This window comes from Tamandua tetradactyla, chromosome 11 (assembly GCF_023851605.1).
Source record: "Tamandua tetradactyla isolate mTamTet1 chromosome 11, mTamTet1.pri, whole genome shotgun sequence".
Classification (NCBI taxonomy): Eukaryota; Metazoa; Chordata; class Mammalia; order Pilosa; family Myrmecophagidae; genus Tamandua; species Tamandua tetradactyla.
The window spans coordinates 77,253,429-77,271,278 of NC_135337.1; the positions used below are offsets into that span (position 1 = coordinate 77,253,429).

The window sequence follows — 17,850 nt, forward strand, 5'->3', positions numbered from 1 at the left end:
CTAGGAAGTTGTCCATTTCATTTACATTGTCTGGTTTATTAGCATAAAGTTGTTCATAGTATCCTCTTATTACTTCTTTTATCTCTGTGGGGTCAGTTGTTATGTCTCCTCTTCTGTTTCTGATCTTATTTATTTGCATCCCCTCTCTTCTTCTTTTTGTCAACCTCAACTAAGGGTTCATCAATTTTATTGATTTTCTCATAGAACCAACTTCTGGTTTTGTTGATTTTTCTCGATTGTTTTCATGTTCTCAGTTTCATTTACTTCTGCTCTAATCTTCGTTATTTCTTTCCTTTTGCCTACTTTGCAGTTAGTTTGCTGTTCTTTCTCTAGTTCTTCCAATTGGACAGTTAATTCCTCGATTTTTGCTCTTTCTTCTTTTTTGATATAGGCATTTAGGGCAATAAATTTCCCTCTTAGCACTGCCTTTGCTGCATCCCATAAATTTTGATATGTTGTGTTTAAATTTTCATTTGCCTTGAGATATTTACTGATTTCTCTTGTAATTTCTTCCTTGACCCACTGGTTGTTTAAGAGTGTGTTGTTGACCCTCCACATATTTGTGAATTTTCTGGCACTCTGCCTTTTATTGATTTCCAACTTCATTCCTTTATGATCGGAGAAAGTGTTTTGTATGATTTCAGTCTTTTTAAATTCATTGAAACTTGCTTTGTGACCCAGCATGTGGTCTATCCTTGAGAATGATCCATGAGCACTTGAGAAAAAGGTGTATCCTGCTGTTGTGGAGTGTAATGTTCTGTAAATGTCTGTTAAGTCTAGTTTGTTTATTGTATTATTCAAATTCTCTGTTTCTTTATTGATCCTCTGTCTAGATGTTCTGTCCATTGATGAGAGTGGGGAATTGAAGACCCCAACTATTATGGTAGAGGTGTCTGTTTCTCTTTTCAGTGTTTGCCTCATATATTTTGGAGCACTCTGGCTCGGTGCATAAATATTTATGATTGTTACGTCTTCTTGTTGAATTATTCCTTTTATTAATACATAGTGTCCTTCTTTGTCTCTTTTCATTGTTTTGCATTTGAAGTCTAATTTGTTGGATATTAGCATAGGTACTCCTGCTCTTTTCTGATTGTTGTTTGCATGGAATATCTTTTCCCAACCTTTCACTTTCAACCTCTGTTTATCCTTGGGTCTAAGATGCGTTTCCTGTAGACAGCATATAGATGGGTCCTGTTTTTTAATCCATTCTGCCAGGCTGTGTCTTTTAATTGGGGAGTTTAATCCATTAACATTTAGTGTTTTTACTGTAAGGGCAGTACTTTCTTCTACCATTTTGCCTTTTGGATTTTATATATCATATTTAAGTTTTCTTCTTTTTACTTTTACTAATGATTTTCATTTCTACACTCTTCTCCAGACCTCTCTCTCCTGTCTTTTTGCATCTGTCTCTAGTGCTCCCTTTAGTATTTCTTGCAGAGCCAGTCTCTTGGTCACAAAATCTCTTAGGATTTTTTTGTCTGAAAATGTGTTAATTTCCCCCTCATTTTTAAAGGATAATTTTGCTGGATATAGAATTCTTGGTTTGCAGTTTTTCTCTCTCAGTAGTTTAAATATATCATCCCACTGTCTTCTCGCCTGCATGGTTTCTGCTGAGAAATCTACGCATAGTCTTATTGGGCTTCCCTTGTATGTGATGGATTGCTTTTCTCTTGCTGCTTTCAAAATTCTCTCTTTCTCTTTGACCTCCAACATTCTGATTAGTAAATGTCTTGGAGTATGTCTATTTGAATCTATTCTCTTTGGTGTATACCTCACTTCTTGGATCTGTAATTTTAAGTCTTTCATAAGAGTTGGGAAATTTTCAGTGATAATTTCCTCCGTTAGTTTTTCTCCTCCTTTTCCCTTCTCTTCTCTTTCTGGGACACCCACAACACATGTATTCGTGTGCTTCATATTGTCATTCAATTCCCTGAGTCTTGCTCATGTTTTTCCATTCTTTTCCCTATATTTTCTGTTGCTTGTCGAATTTCAGATGTCCCATTCTCTAGTTCACTAATCCTGTCTTCTGCCTGTTGAAATCTAACATTGTAGGCTTCCATTGTTTTTTTTCATCTCTTCTGCTGTGCCTTTCATTCCCATAAGTTCCATGATTTGTTTTTCCAGAGTTTTGATTTCTTCTTTTTGTTTGTTCCTTCCTTGCCTTCTTTATATCCTCCCTCAATTTATTGATTGGATTTTTGATGAGATTTTCCATGTCTGTTCGAACATTCTGAATTAATTGTTTCAATTCCTTTATCTCATTTGAATTGTTGGTTTGTTCCCTTGACTGGGCCATATCTTCAGTTTTCCTAGTGTGATTTATTATTTTTTGCTGGTGTCCAGGCATTTAATCTCCTTAATTAGTTTATTCTGGAGATTGTTTTCACTTTTTTTACCTAGGATTTTCTTGCTGGATGGATTCGTTGTCTGTCTATTCTTTGACATTCAGTTCATCTTATTCTAGACGTCTAGCTTGCAAGGTTTTGTTTAACAGATCAGAATTTTTCAGTTCTTGTTTTCTTGTTTCTTGCCCTACGTGTATGGTGTCTTTTGTTTTTCCCTTAGGAGAGTTTACTTAGGTATTATAGACCCCCGTCAAATTTTCCCAGACCATACTGGCCACTTTTCAGGAAGAAAGAGTCACCTGTGTCAGTTTTCCCTGAGGGTGAGACCCAGCAGGTTGAAAGGCTTTCCTATGAAGCCTCTGGACTCTGTGTTTTTCCTATCCTGCCTGGTATGTGGCACTTATCTGCCTGCAGGTCCCACCAGCAGAAGAAGATGCGGTACTTTTAACTTCAGCAGACTCTCCCTGCTGGGGCCGTGGTGGAGACAGAGGAGAGGTTGTAGCTGGCTTTAATCACTTCAGTTTTCCAGGCCCTGGGGTCTGAATTCCTTGAGGGAGGGATTCCACCTGAGCTGGGCCCCACCCCTCTCCTGGGGAAGGCCCAGCCTCCAGACAAGCTCTCAGACAAGCTTAATTCTGCCCTTGGCTGGGACAGTTGGAGCCTGAGAAGCCGTGCAGCTGTATCCAAAGATCAATCAAGCCATAGAAACACAGTCACAAAAAAGAAAAGAAAAAAAATCCTTTTCAGAGCAGGACCCCCGTTCCTCGGGTTTGCCAATCAAGAGCATAAGTTGGCACATTGCTCTTTGTATCTCCAGGTCCTTTGTGCCCCCTCCTTTCCTTCAGGGCCCAGACCCTTTCAAGTATTTTATGTTGTCTGATCCAAAAAACCTCTGGGTTTTTTAATTTTTTTTTTTTCCCTCAGCCCTGCCCCCTCTGCTCTGGGGTAAAAATCAGCAACCTCAGCTTTTACTCAAGGTTCAGCTGAGCTGGGGACCTATTTTGGTAGACAAAATTTGTAAATTAATTCCCAAATTGGCGTTTGGTTGGACTCAGCCCCTGCTGTTGGTAAAGTCTCTTTCCTTTCCCCTCAGGGAAGCAGCCTGTGGGGAGAGGTGCTGGCTGCTGCAACTTGGGGAACTCACAGTTCTGGGGGGGCTCGCAGCCGGTCCAGCTGGTCCAGAATGGGGTACGCTGTGTGTCCGGTCACTGACGTGGCCCCAGCAGTTGTTCTGTACTGTTCCTGGCTATTTACTAGCTGCCCTGGAGGACAAACTAAATCCCACACCTCCCTAAGCCACCATCTTGGCCAGTGATCTTTATTTTTTACATAGGCAGGCTCCGGGAATCAAACCTGGGTCCCTGGCATGGCAGACAAGAATTCTGCCACTGAGTCACCTTTGCCCGCCCGGGTCTTTTTATTTTTATTGTGGTAACATATATACAACATAAAATTTCCCTTTGCACCCATTTTCAAGTCTCTCATCCATGAAAGTAGTCATTGCATTCACAATGACAAGTTATCCTCAGTGAAACCGAGATTTCACGTTTGTATATTTGTATCAACATGACCTGTTCCAGTCCGTTACATTTATTTGATTGTCATCCCATTTGTCCCACTTTTTGGCCAGTGGCAGCCCCTCCCTGTTGGCTCTAGAGTCCCCACGACGTTCTTGGGGAGTCCTCAGAAGTTCCTTGCTTTCCGGTGAGGTGCAACGTTCCGGAAAGATCTGGCATTCTTGAGTGCCAGAGCGTGTGGCTTCAGCATACCCTATGTCCTTTGTTCTCTCTCTTTGCAAAGCTTGGTTGTCATTTCCAGGTTCTTCCAACAAACTCGGAGCCCTGTGAGGGAAGGGACTTGGGTGAGCCATTCCCTTGTGTTCCCCAAATTCTGCTCGGGCTGCTGGAGCAAGGTACCACAAACTGGGAGGGTTTGGAACAACAAAAATTCATTCTCTCACAGTTCTGAAGGTTAAGAGTCTTAACATCAAGGTGTTGGCAGGGCCCTAGGGGAAATCATCCTTTGCCTTTCCAGCTTCTGGAAGCCCTGGTTGTCCCTTGGCTTTTTGGCGTCGCTGTTCCAGCATCTGCTTCCATCTTCACAGACCATCTTCTCTCTCTGCCTGCGTGTCTGCATACAGCTTCCCTCTTCTTATGAGGACACCAGGTCACACTGGGTCCGGAGCCCACCCTAGTGACTTTGTCTTAACTAACGACACCTGCAAAGACCCTATTTTCCAAGTAAGACTGGATTTACAGGTTCCAGGAACTAGGACTCGGACATGTCTTTTTCTGGGTGCAGAAACAAATCAACTACAGCAGTGCTGAATCCAAGGAAGATTCAGTTCTTGGGGTCAGCCTCCGCAGACAGCAGGGGAAGTGGGGTCTGCTGGGAGTCCAGTCTTGAGGCAAGTAGGTCAGGGATGGCAGCCACGGCAGGGCACAGCTCTGCTAGCTCTGCACTGGCCAAGTTCTCAGCTGGCCCCCAATATCCATCCACTGAGGATGAAATTACTCTGCACCTCAGCACAGAGGATAAAGGGTGCCCCTTGCTAGGACAAATGCCACACAATAGGTTGGCGAATACAATAGCAATTTATTGACTCACAGTTTCAGAGGCGAGATGTCCAACCTCTGGGTCTCAGAGCTGGTTGTGTCCTGGTGCTAGAGTGCCACCATCCTCGGGGTTTCTTGGCTGGCAGCTCTGCCCACCCCCTTCAGGGAGCAGTTGGGCTCATTCTCTGGGGTCTCCTGACTTCTGGCTCCTGCTGAGTTGCTGCATCTTGATTTCCTGTGCTTTTAAGGACTCTGCATAGGAGCTCTCACCCTGATTCAGGTTGGCCTCATCTACATAGCATCTTCGAAGGTCCCCTTCACAAATGAGTCCAACTCTTATCAAATGCTAACATCTTCAAAGTACTGCGTACAAATAAGTTCACACACCAAACACTCGGGGTTCAGTCTTGAACCTCTCTTTTAAGCGGCAGGTTGCAGTCCCCAACAATGAATAAAGATGTGGTAGACCTTTTTTTTTTTTTTTTTTACTTTTTTTTAATTGCAAAATATACATACAAAAAAGCAGTAAGTTTCAAAGGACATTTTAACAAGTAGTTGTAGAACAAATTTCAGAGTATGGCAGGGGTTTCAGTCCACAACCCCAAGTGTTTTCTTCTGAGACACTGGAGACTAAAAGAAATATCAGCGTTCACTATTCAGCAGTCCTATTCACTTGTTAAATCCCGTCTTCTCTGTTATAACTCCTCCTCCTCCTTTGAGCCTTCTCCCAGTCTTCAGGGATAATGGGGCTAGGCCCGTTCTGAACTTTTTTTGTGTTGAAAAGGGGGTGTCAGCAATATGGGGTGGAGGGATGGAACTGGTAGATGTTCTTGGAGAGGCTGGGCCCTCTGGGTTTTAGTACTTATCTGGCTTAGGAACCATCTGGAGGTTTTAGGTTTCTGAAAAATAAACTTAGGGAAATGTTTATAGATGCTCAGATGGAGCCTTTGATATTTTTTAGGGTTTGTAGGAACACTGTTAGTGGGGCCTGGCATGGCTGTGGTGGGCTTGTGCAGTGACATGTTAGAACTAGGTATGGTCTGGAGCTTGGGGGCCAGACACTTCTTTCATATGTCCCCATAATGTTCCTTTGACCCTTTTCTCCTCCAGGATCAGCTCCCGTCTGGAATCATGTATTTCATCTTTATACTCTGTCCTTTTTTTTTTAAATACCAAAAACACCAAACGCAAATATTCATAACTTTTGATCATTCCGTTCTACATATATAATCAGTAATTCACAATATCATCACATAGTTGCATATTCATCATCATAACCATTTCTTGAAACATTTGCATCTATTCAGAAAAAGAAATAAAATGAAAAAAGAAAAAAAATTTATACATGCCATACCCCTTACCCCTTGCTTTCATTGATCACTAGCATTTCAAACTGAATTTATTTTAACATTTGTTCCCCTTATTATTTAGTTTTATTCCATATGTTCTACTCGTCTGTTGATAACGTAGATAAAAGAAGCATCAGACACAAGGTTTTCACAATCACACAGTCACATTGTGAAAGCTTTATCATTATACAATCATCTTCAAGAAACATGGCTACTGGAACACAGCTCTACGTTTTCAGGCAGTTCCCTCCAGCCTCTCCATTATACCTTAACCAAACAGGTGATATCTATATAATGCATAAGAATAACCTCCAGAATAACCTCTCAACTCTGTTTGGACTCTCTCAGCCATTGACACTTTAATTTCGTCTCATTTCACTCTTCCCCCTTTTGGTCGAGAAGGTTTTCTCAATCCCTTGATGCTGAGTCCCAGCTCATTCTAGGATTTCTGTCCCACAATGCCAGGAAGATCCACACCCCTGGGAGTCATGTCCCATGTAGACGGGGGGAGGGCGGTAAGTTTGCTTGTTGTGTTGGCTGCAGACAGAAGCCACATCTGAGCAACAAAAGAGGTTCTCCTGGGGGTGACTCTTAGGCCTAATTTTAAGTAGGCTTGACCTATCCTTTGTGGGGTTAAGTTTCATATGAATGAACCCTAAGACTGGGGGCTTTTTTTTTTTTTAATTGTGGCAGACACCTGCTTGGTTGTTTTTGCGTGTGTTGTGTGTGTTCCATTTTTTTAATGTCACTTTGAAATGATTCTTCCATGACAGCCTTCTCCCTGCCAACTTCATCAGCCTCTACAGTCCAGCAGGCCAAATCTGGCCCACCAGCTGGTTTTGTAAATAAAATTGTATCATGACACGGCCACACCTGCTCGCTTACATCTTGTCTGTGGCTTGCTTTTGCTCCAACAGCAGAGCTGAGTTGTTGCCGCAGAGTCTGCCTGGCCCACAAAACCTAAAATATTGACTGCCCGGTTCCATATCCTGAAATAAGCTTGCTAACCCCCCTGCATAGGAGAATTCCAGAATTTCATAATTTTTTATCTAAACACCTGAATTCCCCTTACCGAAGATTTCCTTTGGCTGTGTAGATGGCTGCACGTGGGGTTTTGTTGCTTTATTCCCCGCTGCCAGTTCTTTATAGAATGGTGTCTGACCCAGAGGAGTCACCCAGAAATGTGACTAAAATTGAGTTCTCATTGCATCTTCAGGATTCCTCTCCTGTTCCATCTTTTTCTTTATCTCGGTCACGTATTCTCATCCCCCTGTGCTGTTCGATACTCTTCTTTAAATAGACTTTTCCAGATTATCTTAGAAAGGAAACTTTATCACTGTTGTAAGTGGAAAGTTGCCATAAATAGATAATAAAAATAGCTAAACATTTGTTTGCATACCTTCCTGGCTGCAAAGGAATCTGAAGTATCACCTTTCAGGCATCTCTGGGTGGAGTGGTTGGACAGAAGAGAAAATTGAGGCTTTTTGGGTAAAATCACTTCCCTGCAGTCCAGGGGACAGCAAACATTTTCTTAAAGGGCCAAATAGTATTTTCAGCTTCGAGGGCTGGACAGTTTGTAACTACTCAGTGCAGAAGCATCCATAAATAACATGGCTGTATGCTAGCAAAAATTTGTTTACAGAAAGAGACAGCATCTGGCTGTAATTTACTGATCCCCTGTCCTAGGGTATCACAAAGCCAGTGAGATAGTTATGGGCTGGATTTGAACCCATGTCTGGTTACTTACAAAGCTCAAACTTGTAGCTAACTAAAACATTTAACGGGAACAGCATAACATATATCACTACCAGCCATTTTCTGTCCTCCTGTCTTGTTACTTCTGGACCAGATGGTTCTGCTTTTTCCTTGACAGCCATTGAAATGATTTTTGGGTGGCTCAGACTTCTCCAGTCAAGTACCATGCATGGTTAAGAACATGGGATGGGGCAGCCTGAGTTCAAATCCTGCCCTGCCACTTCCTTGCTGTGTGATCTTGGGCACGTCGCTTCACCTCTCTGAGCCTCAGTTTCCTTGTCTGTAAAATGGGATGATGATGGCACCCTCATAGGATATCTTCCATAACAATGGGCCATCATTTGCAGATCCTTGCTCTAATCTAAGCCCTCTTCATCTCATGAGGTTTTGTTTCTATTAAACATCCCTGTTTTGCAGTTGGGGAAAAGGACATTCTTTGCCCAAGACCTCACAGCTTGTAAGCAGCACAAGCAAAGAGTCTCTCCTTGTGTCATGTGATTGCAGAGTCCGAGTCCAGCTGCAGTGGGTTCCCCAGAAGCCTGAGTTGCCCTGCTTCTGTCCCACCCCTCACAGTGGTTTTTCTCCCTCCTCCCTGCAGCCAACATCGCTGCGTCCGTGGAAGGCTTCGACATTGCATCCGTGCAGCGGCAGCGGCAGGAGCAGAGCTACTTTGTCCGGCTGGGCTCGCTGTCTTCAAGGCTGCGGCAGCATGCCTACGAGCACTCGCTGGGGAAGCTGCAGCTTACCAAGCAGAAGGCCCAGGAAGCTCTGTTGCAGCTGTCCCAGGGGCTGAGCCTGGTGAGGCCCTGTTGTGGGATGAGGAGAGGGTGTTATGTATCGGCCATTGCTCCCTGTGCAAGGCTGAACTTTGCCGGATTGAAACGGTGACAGTGTGTTTATCATGACTTGGCTGGATTGCCAGGGCTCACTCATGGGACATGACTGGCTGGTGGTTGGTTGGGCTGGCTGGTGGCTGGGTGTCTCTGTCCCCCCGTGATCTTCTCCAACAGGCCAGCTTAGGCTCATCTGCAGGGGTCTCAGGGTTCCAGGAGCACCCAGAGAATGCACTAGCCTCAGTGGAACTTTAAATCTGGGTCTGAGTTTCTTGTTCCATTGACAATAACAAGTCGCCTGGTCCAGCCCACCTACAAGGGCAGAGAAATAGACTCTACCCCTTGATGGGAGGAGCTGCAGAGAATTTACAGCCGCCTCTGCAACTCCCACCCAGGGCACAGGCAAGTTGCTGATTAAACCAGAGCCCACTGAGCCTTTTTAAACACATAGCAGTGGAAATCTTGTTGGAGAACAGCTTCCATCCCTGCTTCCCCTGTGTTAACCAAAGTCAGATAAAAGGACTTCCCAGCCTCCCCCTGAAATGCTGCCTCTCTTGGGATATGCGTAGATGCCTGGAATCTCTGCTGACTGATTCCTCTTTTCTTGTGCTGCTCTCTCTTCTGCTCCAGATGGAAGCTGTCAAGCAGGGAGTAGATCAGAAACTAGTGGAGGGTCAGGAGAAGCTGCACCAGATGTGGCTTAGCTGGAACCAGAAGCAGCTCAGGGGGACCGAGGATGACCCAGCCAAGCCGGAGGTACTTTCTGGGGGTGTGGGGATGCCAAATTCTCTCTCCGTGCCTCTGCTTGCTGGGCCCACCTGCCTGGAGCATTTTCCCCAGCCTCATTCCTGTTAACCGCCTTTGGGACTTGAGGACACTTCCAGGAAGCCTGTCTTGATTTCCACTCTTGGGTGTGCTTGTTGCTTCTGAACCACGGGACGCCTCATAATGGTGTGAATTAGGGAGATTGTGATGTCCCCAAGCTGCTAAATCCCAAGCCATTTTGTCTTGTTTACCCTGGATTTTGAACCCTCCTTTTCTTCTTCCCATGGTCCCATTGAAACCTCCATACTCTCAACGCTGAGTCCTTGAAATAACTTCTGAGAAACCCTCTTTGGTTCCCTCCAGTCTGTCCCAAGCATTGGCCTCTCAGTTGGGTTCTGACAACTTTTGTCACCTGTACTATCACACATTTAATCTCTCTCTTTTTTTTTTTTTAACATGGGCAGGCACCGGGAATCAAACCCAGGTCTCTGGCATGGCAGGCGAGAATTCTGCCACTGAGCCACCGTTGTTCCACCCTTTACATTAATCTTAAATCAGCATTTTCTGCAGCTCTCATGCCTCATTCCAGAATGTTACTTCCTGAATCTTGGGTTTGAACTAACTGTATCGCTTCTCAGCTTAGCCTTTCTGGGCCTTGGTTTGTCTACCTGTACATGCGATATAAGCCCTTCTGTAGGGTTGGCAAGATTAAGTGAATTAAACTTGTACACAAGGGTTCATAGCTGCATTGGAGACATGGAAATAATCACCAAAACATGGAAACAACCCAAATGTCCACCACCTGTTGCGTGGGTAGACAAAATCTGCTCCATCCATGGCGGTGGAATATTATTTGGTCCTGAAAAAGGAATGGAGTGCCAATACATGCTCTGACCTGGGTGAGCCTGCGTGCTGCTAGGTGAAAGAAGTCAGACACAAGAGGACAAACTGTATATGACTCCCTTGATAAGAAATGTCCAGAATAGGCAAGCAAATCCCTTGAGAGAGAAAGTAAGATTGGTAGTTGCCAGGGGTGGGGGGCAGGAGGGGAAATGGGGAGTGAGTACTCACAGATCCAGGGTTTCTTTTTGGGATGACAAAAATGTTCTGGAGTTAGATAGTGGTGACATTTGCCCGACGCTGTGAATGTGTCAACACCCACCAAATTGTGTTCTTAAAAGTGTGAAGTGTATCTCAATCCAAGAAAAAGGAGTTGATATGTAAAGCGCAGAATAAGGGCGACAAAAGTGATATTTATAAGATATTTTGAATAGTCTTTATAAAGGCAAAACTGTTTGGTGTATAGACCTGGTCATTTAAAATCATTTCCTCCCAAACTACCCTTCCTCAGCCCCATGCAGAACAACGGAGATATTCACACTGCCATGTGGCTGCTTCCTTGTCGCCCAGGTTTAAGTCCGGAGCTGTCAGCTGGCAGGGGTGAAGTCTTACCTCTTGGCCTGCTCTTTCTCTCTCCCTGGTCAGGGGAATTTTCAGGGAGCTGATCTAATCTGTGTTCTCACCTGACCACTTACTATTTCCACCTAGAAAGTTCTATCTGACCTCCTCTGTCTGACCAGTGCTTTCTTTTTTCTTTCCATTCCCCCCCTTTTTTTAAAAAAATAGTTTTATTGAGATATAGATGCCCAACTTCCCTCCCTCCCTCTTTCCTTTCTTTATTCCTGTTCCTTTCCTTCCTTGATCACAGCTTTATTGAGATATGATTCACGTACCATAGCACTCACCCATTTAAATTGTACAATTCAGTGCTTTCTAGTGCACTCACAAGGTTGTGCTCCCTTCACCACAATCCGTTTTGAACATTTTCATCATCCTCAAACAGAAACCTGGAACCCATTAGGTTTCACTCCCTGCCCCGCCCCACCCCTGGCCCAGTAAACCATTCCGTATATTCTGTGGTCCTTGGTGACTAGCTTCTTTCACTCAGCATCATGTTTCCAAGGTTCATCATCATTGGCGCACTTGTCAGAACCTCATTTCCATTTTTTTGGGGGGCGGGGGTGCATGGTCCTAGAATGGAATCTGGGTCTCCCACCTGGAAGGCAAACATTTTACCACCGTGTCACCTGTGCACCCTCCTCGTTCCTTTTTATGGCCAAATAATACCCCCATGGGAGGCTAGACCACATTTGGTTTACCCATCTATCCATTGATATTCACTTGGGTTGCTTCCACCTCTCAGCAGTTGTGAATAACACTGTGTCCAAGTTTTAGCATGGATGTGTGTTTCTACTTCCCCCGAGCAGATTCTTAGCAGTGGAAACTAAACATTTCATCTTTTGAGGAGCTTGCAGACTCTTCCCCAAAGCAGCTGCCTCCTTTTCCATTCCCAGCAGCACTGTCTGACTGTTCCAGTTTCCCCCATCCTCGCCAACACTTAGCGTTACCCATCTTTTTCACTGTAGCCAGGCAGATAGGACTGAATATCTCCCTGTGGTTTTGACTTGCATTTCCCTGATGGCTAAATGATGCCGATGACCCCCTTTTCCCATGCTGTCAGCCACTTGTATATATCTCCTTTGGAGAAAGGTCTCGGCCCATTTTTTTCAGCGTGGCTAGTATAGATTTGCCCGGTTCCAAAATCCAAGAGCTGTTATTCCTCACCAACGACCATGCAAGACATTCTCGCCCTTGGGAAGGCTCTGGTGAAGGCCAGCGAGTGGGAAAATCCCTCTTTTGTGTCCCATGGCTCTGGTTTTACCCCAGGCCGGCCGGTCCTGATGACACCTCTCCCTCCCCAGCAGGCTGAGTCCCAGACGCTGACCGTGTTCCGTGATGTCACCAAGCAGCTGCAGGCCACCTGCGCCTCGCTGGCCTCCAGCATCCAGGGCCTGCCCACCCACGTCAGGGACAAGGCCCAGCAGGCCCGCGGCCAGGTGGAGGGCCTCCAGGCCACCTTTACAGGCATCCACTCCTTCCAGGACCTGTCCGGCGCCGTCGTGACACAGAGCCGTGAGCAAATCGCCAAGGCCCGCCAGGCCCTCGACGAGATGGTCGAGTACGTGGCTCAGAACACCCCAGTCGTCACGTGGCTCGTGGGACCCTTCGCCCCTGGGGTCGTCGAGAAAGCCCCAGAAGAGAAGAAGTAGGGGGCTGTTTGTTCAACCCCTCCCCGCCGGCAGCTCATTAGGGATGAACTCCTAACTCAGGAAACTCAGTCATGAGCCAGCTCCCCCACCCTACATCCTCTCTGACCTTGGAGATGTTCCGAGCTTCTTCTCTCTATTGCTAATCAGGGTGAGGGTTCCAGATACCAAAAATTTAAAAGAAACCACACAGTTCTGGTTCTTATTCTCCACTTCCTTTTCTACACCACAGCTCCACCCTCAGCCTTAAGCTCTAAGGGGTCCCGGATTTCTGGTCCGAGAACTGGACCTCCCAGGCCAGGGGAGGCTGCAAAGAAGCATTCTAGAGCAGATGGAAGCTGATGCCTACCTGGCGAGCCTCGGCCGAGTGCTGGATGTTTCCAACATTGCCTTAATAAATCTTTCAGCTAAGCAAAAGATGTGTGTGTTTGTGTGGTGTGTGTGTCTGTGTGGTGTGCGCATGTTTGTTCCGGCAGCCTGGCCTTTCTGGGGTTTGTGTGGCCCTTCTCCCTTTGCTGAGGGTGAGTGAGGGGGGAATGGCCTTGGACAGGGCCCCGCCCAGTTGTCAGAGATGTGCCGTCCTAGTTTTCCAGGGCTGCCCTAGAAAAGCCCCCACAAACTGGATGGCTTAAGGCACCAGAAATCTGGAAACCTATTCTTTCCTGGTTCCGCAGGCCAGAAATCCAAAATCGAGGTACTCCCACTGAAGACGTCAGGGGAAAACGCGCCCTGTCCTCTTCCTACCTTCCGGCTGCTTCCAGCAGCCCTTGGTGCTTCTCTGCATGCAGGTGCACCCCCCTCCCCAGCCTCTGCCTCCTCCACCCTCTCCCCTCTGTGCGTCTGTCCACATCGTCTCTCCCCAGGCTTTGCATTAAGGCTCACCTTATCCTAACTCGTTCCATCTGTAACAACCCTCTTTCCAAATAGGGCCATATTCTAAGGTGCTGGGGGGTGAGGACTTCCACGTAGCCTCTTGTGGGGCACATTCAACCCAGAACCTGCACTCACAGTGCAGTGGCCTGGCCTCCAAGTCTCCACTCTGGGCTCGGTCGCCGCTGAGAAGAGCAGGGGGTGAGGGCCTGCATCCTGGTGCTGGGGCCAGGCACCCGGCTCGGCATCAGCGGGTGCCTGGTGGAAGCGAAATTCCTCGGCGTCTCGGGGGACAGTGGGGGTGGCAGGCTGATGGCCCCCCAAAGATGCCCACGTCCGAGTCCCTGGGAACAGGGTACCGCGTGTGGCAAAAGAGACTGCAGGTAGGATTAAAGGGAAGGACCCTGAAAGTGGGGAGATTGTCCTGGATTATCTGGGGCGGGAGGAGAGTCGATGCCATCATGATGTCTGTTATGAGAGGTGGCGGGAGGGTCAGAGTCAGAGAAGATGTGATGGTGGAAGCCGAGGGTCAGAAGCAAAGAGCTTGGAAGATGCTGCGCTGCTGGCTTCGAGACGGGGGGATGGGACCACGAGACCAGGAATGTGGGCGGCCTATAGAAGCCGGAAAAGGCAAAATGAACAGTCTTCCCTGAAGCTTCCAGAAGGAACCAGCCTTCCTGATGCCTTGACTTTAGCCCCGCGAGAGCCCATTTTGGACTCTGACCTCCAGATCTGTGAGATAAGAGATGTGCGTCATTTTCAGCTACTGTGTATGTGGCAGTCTGTTATAGCGGCAATAGGAAATTGCACTTCAGGCTGTGAATTTCAAGATTGTCCCTGGACAGAATCCAGCCAAGAGCTCCCCAAAACTCTGCCACAAAAATCTGCCATCTTTGTGATTTACACATTCTCCTCCTACCCACCATGGCCAAGGGACTGTTCTAATCACTTTACAGATAGATAAACCCTTTCAATTCTCTTAACCTCACAAGAAAAGTACTATCCCCATTTTACAGATGAAGACATGGAGATGCGCAGTCAGTAAATGAACTCACTTCCTTACAGCCTTTGCTTTAAGCCACATCCATCAGGGTGTGAATTTGTGCTCATTATATTTATTTTACATTCACATACATTGGGCACTCCCTGTTCCTCAGTTCTAGTGCAGTGGTGCTGACTGGGCTCCGTGGTGGACCTTGGGCAAGGGCCTTTGCCTTTCTGACCCTCAGTATCATCATTTGTGATTTGGCATCGCAGTGCAAACCACACAGTACAAAGTGAGCTGGTGTATTTAAAGAGCCCAACACTTTAATTATCTAAGTGTTTCTCCATCTGGGCACTATGGACATCTGGGGCTGGAGAGTTCTTTGCTGTGGAGGCCATCCTGGGCATTGTAGGATGTTAAGCAGCTTCCCTGGCCTCTCCCCACTAGATGCCTGTAGTTGTGATAAATTGAAATGTCTCCAGGCATTGTCCAGTGTCCCCTGGGCATCAAAATTGCCCTGGATTGAAGACCATGAGTTAGCTGATTATATCTCCAGTACTGTTTTCCTGCCTTTTGCTTACCTGAGTCACTGAGGTTCCCCTAATGCATCTGGCAGGGACTAAATATCTTTTTGCATCTAATGATGCTAAACTCTTATTAGGTACCACTGTGAGCCAGGGGGCTGTTTTAAGCCCTTGGTGGGTGCTAGCTCAGTCCTCATCTCAAACCTTTGAGATGTGTGCCACTAATCTCCCCATTTTTATTGATAGGGAAGCTGAGGCAGATTGAGGTCAAATAATTTACTCAAGGCCTCTCAGTAAGTGGTGTGATTGGGATTTCCAGGACCCATGAGGACTAGGGTGACAAGTCCAGTTTCTCATCTCTGCACCCCACCTTGCTGGATGAGCTTAGCCGACTGGCTTCCCCTCTTCATGCCCTCATCACTCCAATCTGCAAAACAGGGCATATCAGTTAGCTACTGCTGTGTAACAAATGACCACAGACTCAACAGTTCTAAGCACATATTATCTTACAGTCATGAAGCCAACTGGGGCATAAACAGAAGACTGTTTATTTGTCACAGGTAGCATCCAGACTTATTTTCTGTATTAATTCCTCTTCTGCAGGATGAAGGATGGTAGGCTTTTCTTTGCTTCCCAACAATGACAAAATACGCACATATATTTGCAGCCCTATGAAAATCCCCTGTCTTTGTAAGGAGAAGAGTGAGATTCTTTTTTTTTTTCCATGAAGCCCAAGCGTTTAGTTTGCCAGATATTGGGGTGAAGCAAGTCAAATTGAAAACCATCACGGATAACACATAAGTGGCTGTGTGCCGATAAAAAATTTACTTATGGGGCAGGCCATGGTGGCTCAGGAGGCAAGAGTTCTCGCCTGCTGTGCCAAAGACCCGGGTTCAATTCCCGGTGCATGCCCATGCAGAAAAAAAAAAGAAAGAAAGAAAAGAAAAAGAAAAAATTCACTTATGGGTGCTCAAATGTGAATTTCATATAATTTTCGCGTGCAATGAAATATAATCCTTCTCTTGATTCCCCCCTGCCCCCCATCCCAATAATTTAAAATGGTAAAAACCACCCCTAGTTTGTGGGCCATTCAAAAGCAGGCAGCGGACTGGGGAAATGCAAAGCAAACCCACAATGAGATACCATTTTGGAAAAATAAAAATTCCCGTATGACCTGGCAGTCATGCTCCTATAGGTGTATATACCCAGGAGAATTGAAAGCAGGGACGCAGACATTTGCACACCAATGTTCACAGTGGCATTATTCCCAATCGCTAAGAGATGGAAGCCACTCAAATATCCATCAGGTGTACAAAACGTATCTGTACACAATGGAACATTATTCAGCTATAAGAAAGGATGGTATCCTGATGCATGCAATAACGTGGATGAACCTTCAAGACACTATGTTCAATGAAATAAGCCAGAAACCAAAAGACAAATATCATATGAGCTCACTGATATGGAGCTAATTATAATAAGCGAACTCAAAGAGTTAGAATCTAGAATAAAAGTTACCAGGGGGAGTATCAGGGGTATAAAATGGGGAGCTGATGCTTAGTTTGTACAGAATCTATTTAGGTTGACTGTAGAGGTTTGGAAATGGATGGTGGAGATGGTAGTATGTCACTGTGAATGTAATTAACAATGCCGACCCATGTATACATGTGATTGAAAGGGAAGGTTCTGGATTGTGTATGTTACTAGAATGAAAGAAGATAAAACATGGGACTGGAACACAGTGACTCCTGAGGTGAACGAGGGGCTGGGATTAATAGTACAAGTATAATATGTTCTTTCATGAATTATAACAAATGTATGACACTAATACAAGGGGTTAATAATAGAGTAGGAAATGCACCTAATGCAAACTATGGGATATAGTTAATAGTTCTATTTCAATACTCTTTCACCAGTTGTAACAAAGGTACCTCCTTTATGCAAAGTGTCAGCAATATAGAGGGGTATATGAAACTGCTGTATTTTTTACATGATTTTTCAGTAAACCTACAACTTCTCTCATTAATAATAATAACAGGACTCTTAAAAATATATTTTTTCAAAAGATGGATGGAGGGAAGACTATCCTCAAAGAAATAAATCAAGAAAATTTCCCCAATCTGATAAGCATGTGTTTCCAGAGTTCACCAAATACCCAGAATAAAGAATGTCAAAGCACTAGGTACCAATTTTTTTTTACCAATTTCCAGAAAGAAAAATGCAGCATTCATACAAATGATCAGCATGGCTTCAGATGTCTCAAGAAGAATGTTAGAAACTAAAACTTGATACAGCAAGCCTTCAAAATTCTGAAGGAAAATGATTTATTTTCCTGAGTTTTATCCTCATCCATGTCATTAAACAGTAAAATAAAGACATTTCAGACTTGAATTCAGCACTGAGCTAAATTATCGCAGCTCTGCCGCTTTCCATGGGACTTGGCCAGTTGCTTCTCTGAACCTCAGGCTCTTCTTCTGTGAAGTAGGTGTAAGGAGGATCTCTGTGGTCTGGAGGATATGGCGCTCTGCTGGCACATAAGCATTCAATGTAATGTGGCTATCACCTTCAGTACTCCAATTTTCACTGTTCTGAATGCATTTCCCACATTAGACAGAGTGGCTGATAAAGATGATGGGGCTGGTCCAACTTTGGGGAGGGGGGGCAATAAAAGAAAAAACAATATGCAACTGCCAATTCAAAATGAGCTGCAACAGAAAACCCACCTCTGGAGGCTTAATTAATTGGTACTCATTATGGCCCAG

At 45.4% G+C, this 17,850-nt stretch overlaps 1 protein-coding gene across 3 annotated transcripts in view; it reads left to right on the plus strand.

Moving 5' to 3' along the window:
• The window catches only part of PLIN3 (perilipin 3), a 32,225-nt gene extending 19,099 nt beyond the window's left edge, over positions 1–13,126 (plus strand). The window contains exons 6-9 of one of the 3 annotated variants that reach the window (XM_077121074.1): positions 8,603–8,802; positions 9,468–9,593; positions 12,365–12,621; positions 12,942–13,126. In XM_077121074.1, coding sequence (XP_076977189.1) covers positions 8,603–8,802; positions 9,468–9,593; positions 12,365–12,621; positions 12,942–12,966 — 608 coding nt within the window. In that variant the 3' untranslated portion in view covers positions 12,967–13,126. Of the gene's footprint in view, positions 1–8,602; positions 8,803–9,467; positions 9,594–12,364 lie in introns of all 3 variants that reach the window. The other 2 variants (XM_077121073.1, XM_077121071.1) reach the window with 2 other exon arrangements.
• The last annotated feature ends 4,724 nt before the right edge of the window (positions 13,127–17,850 follow it).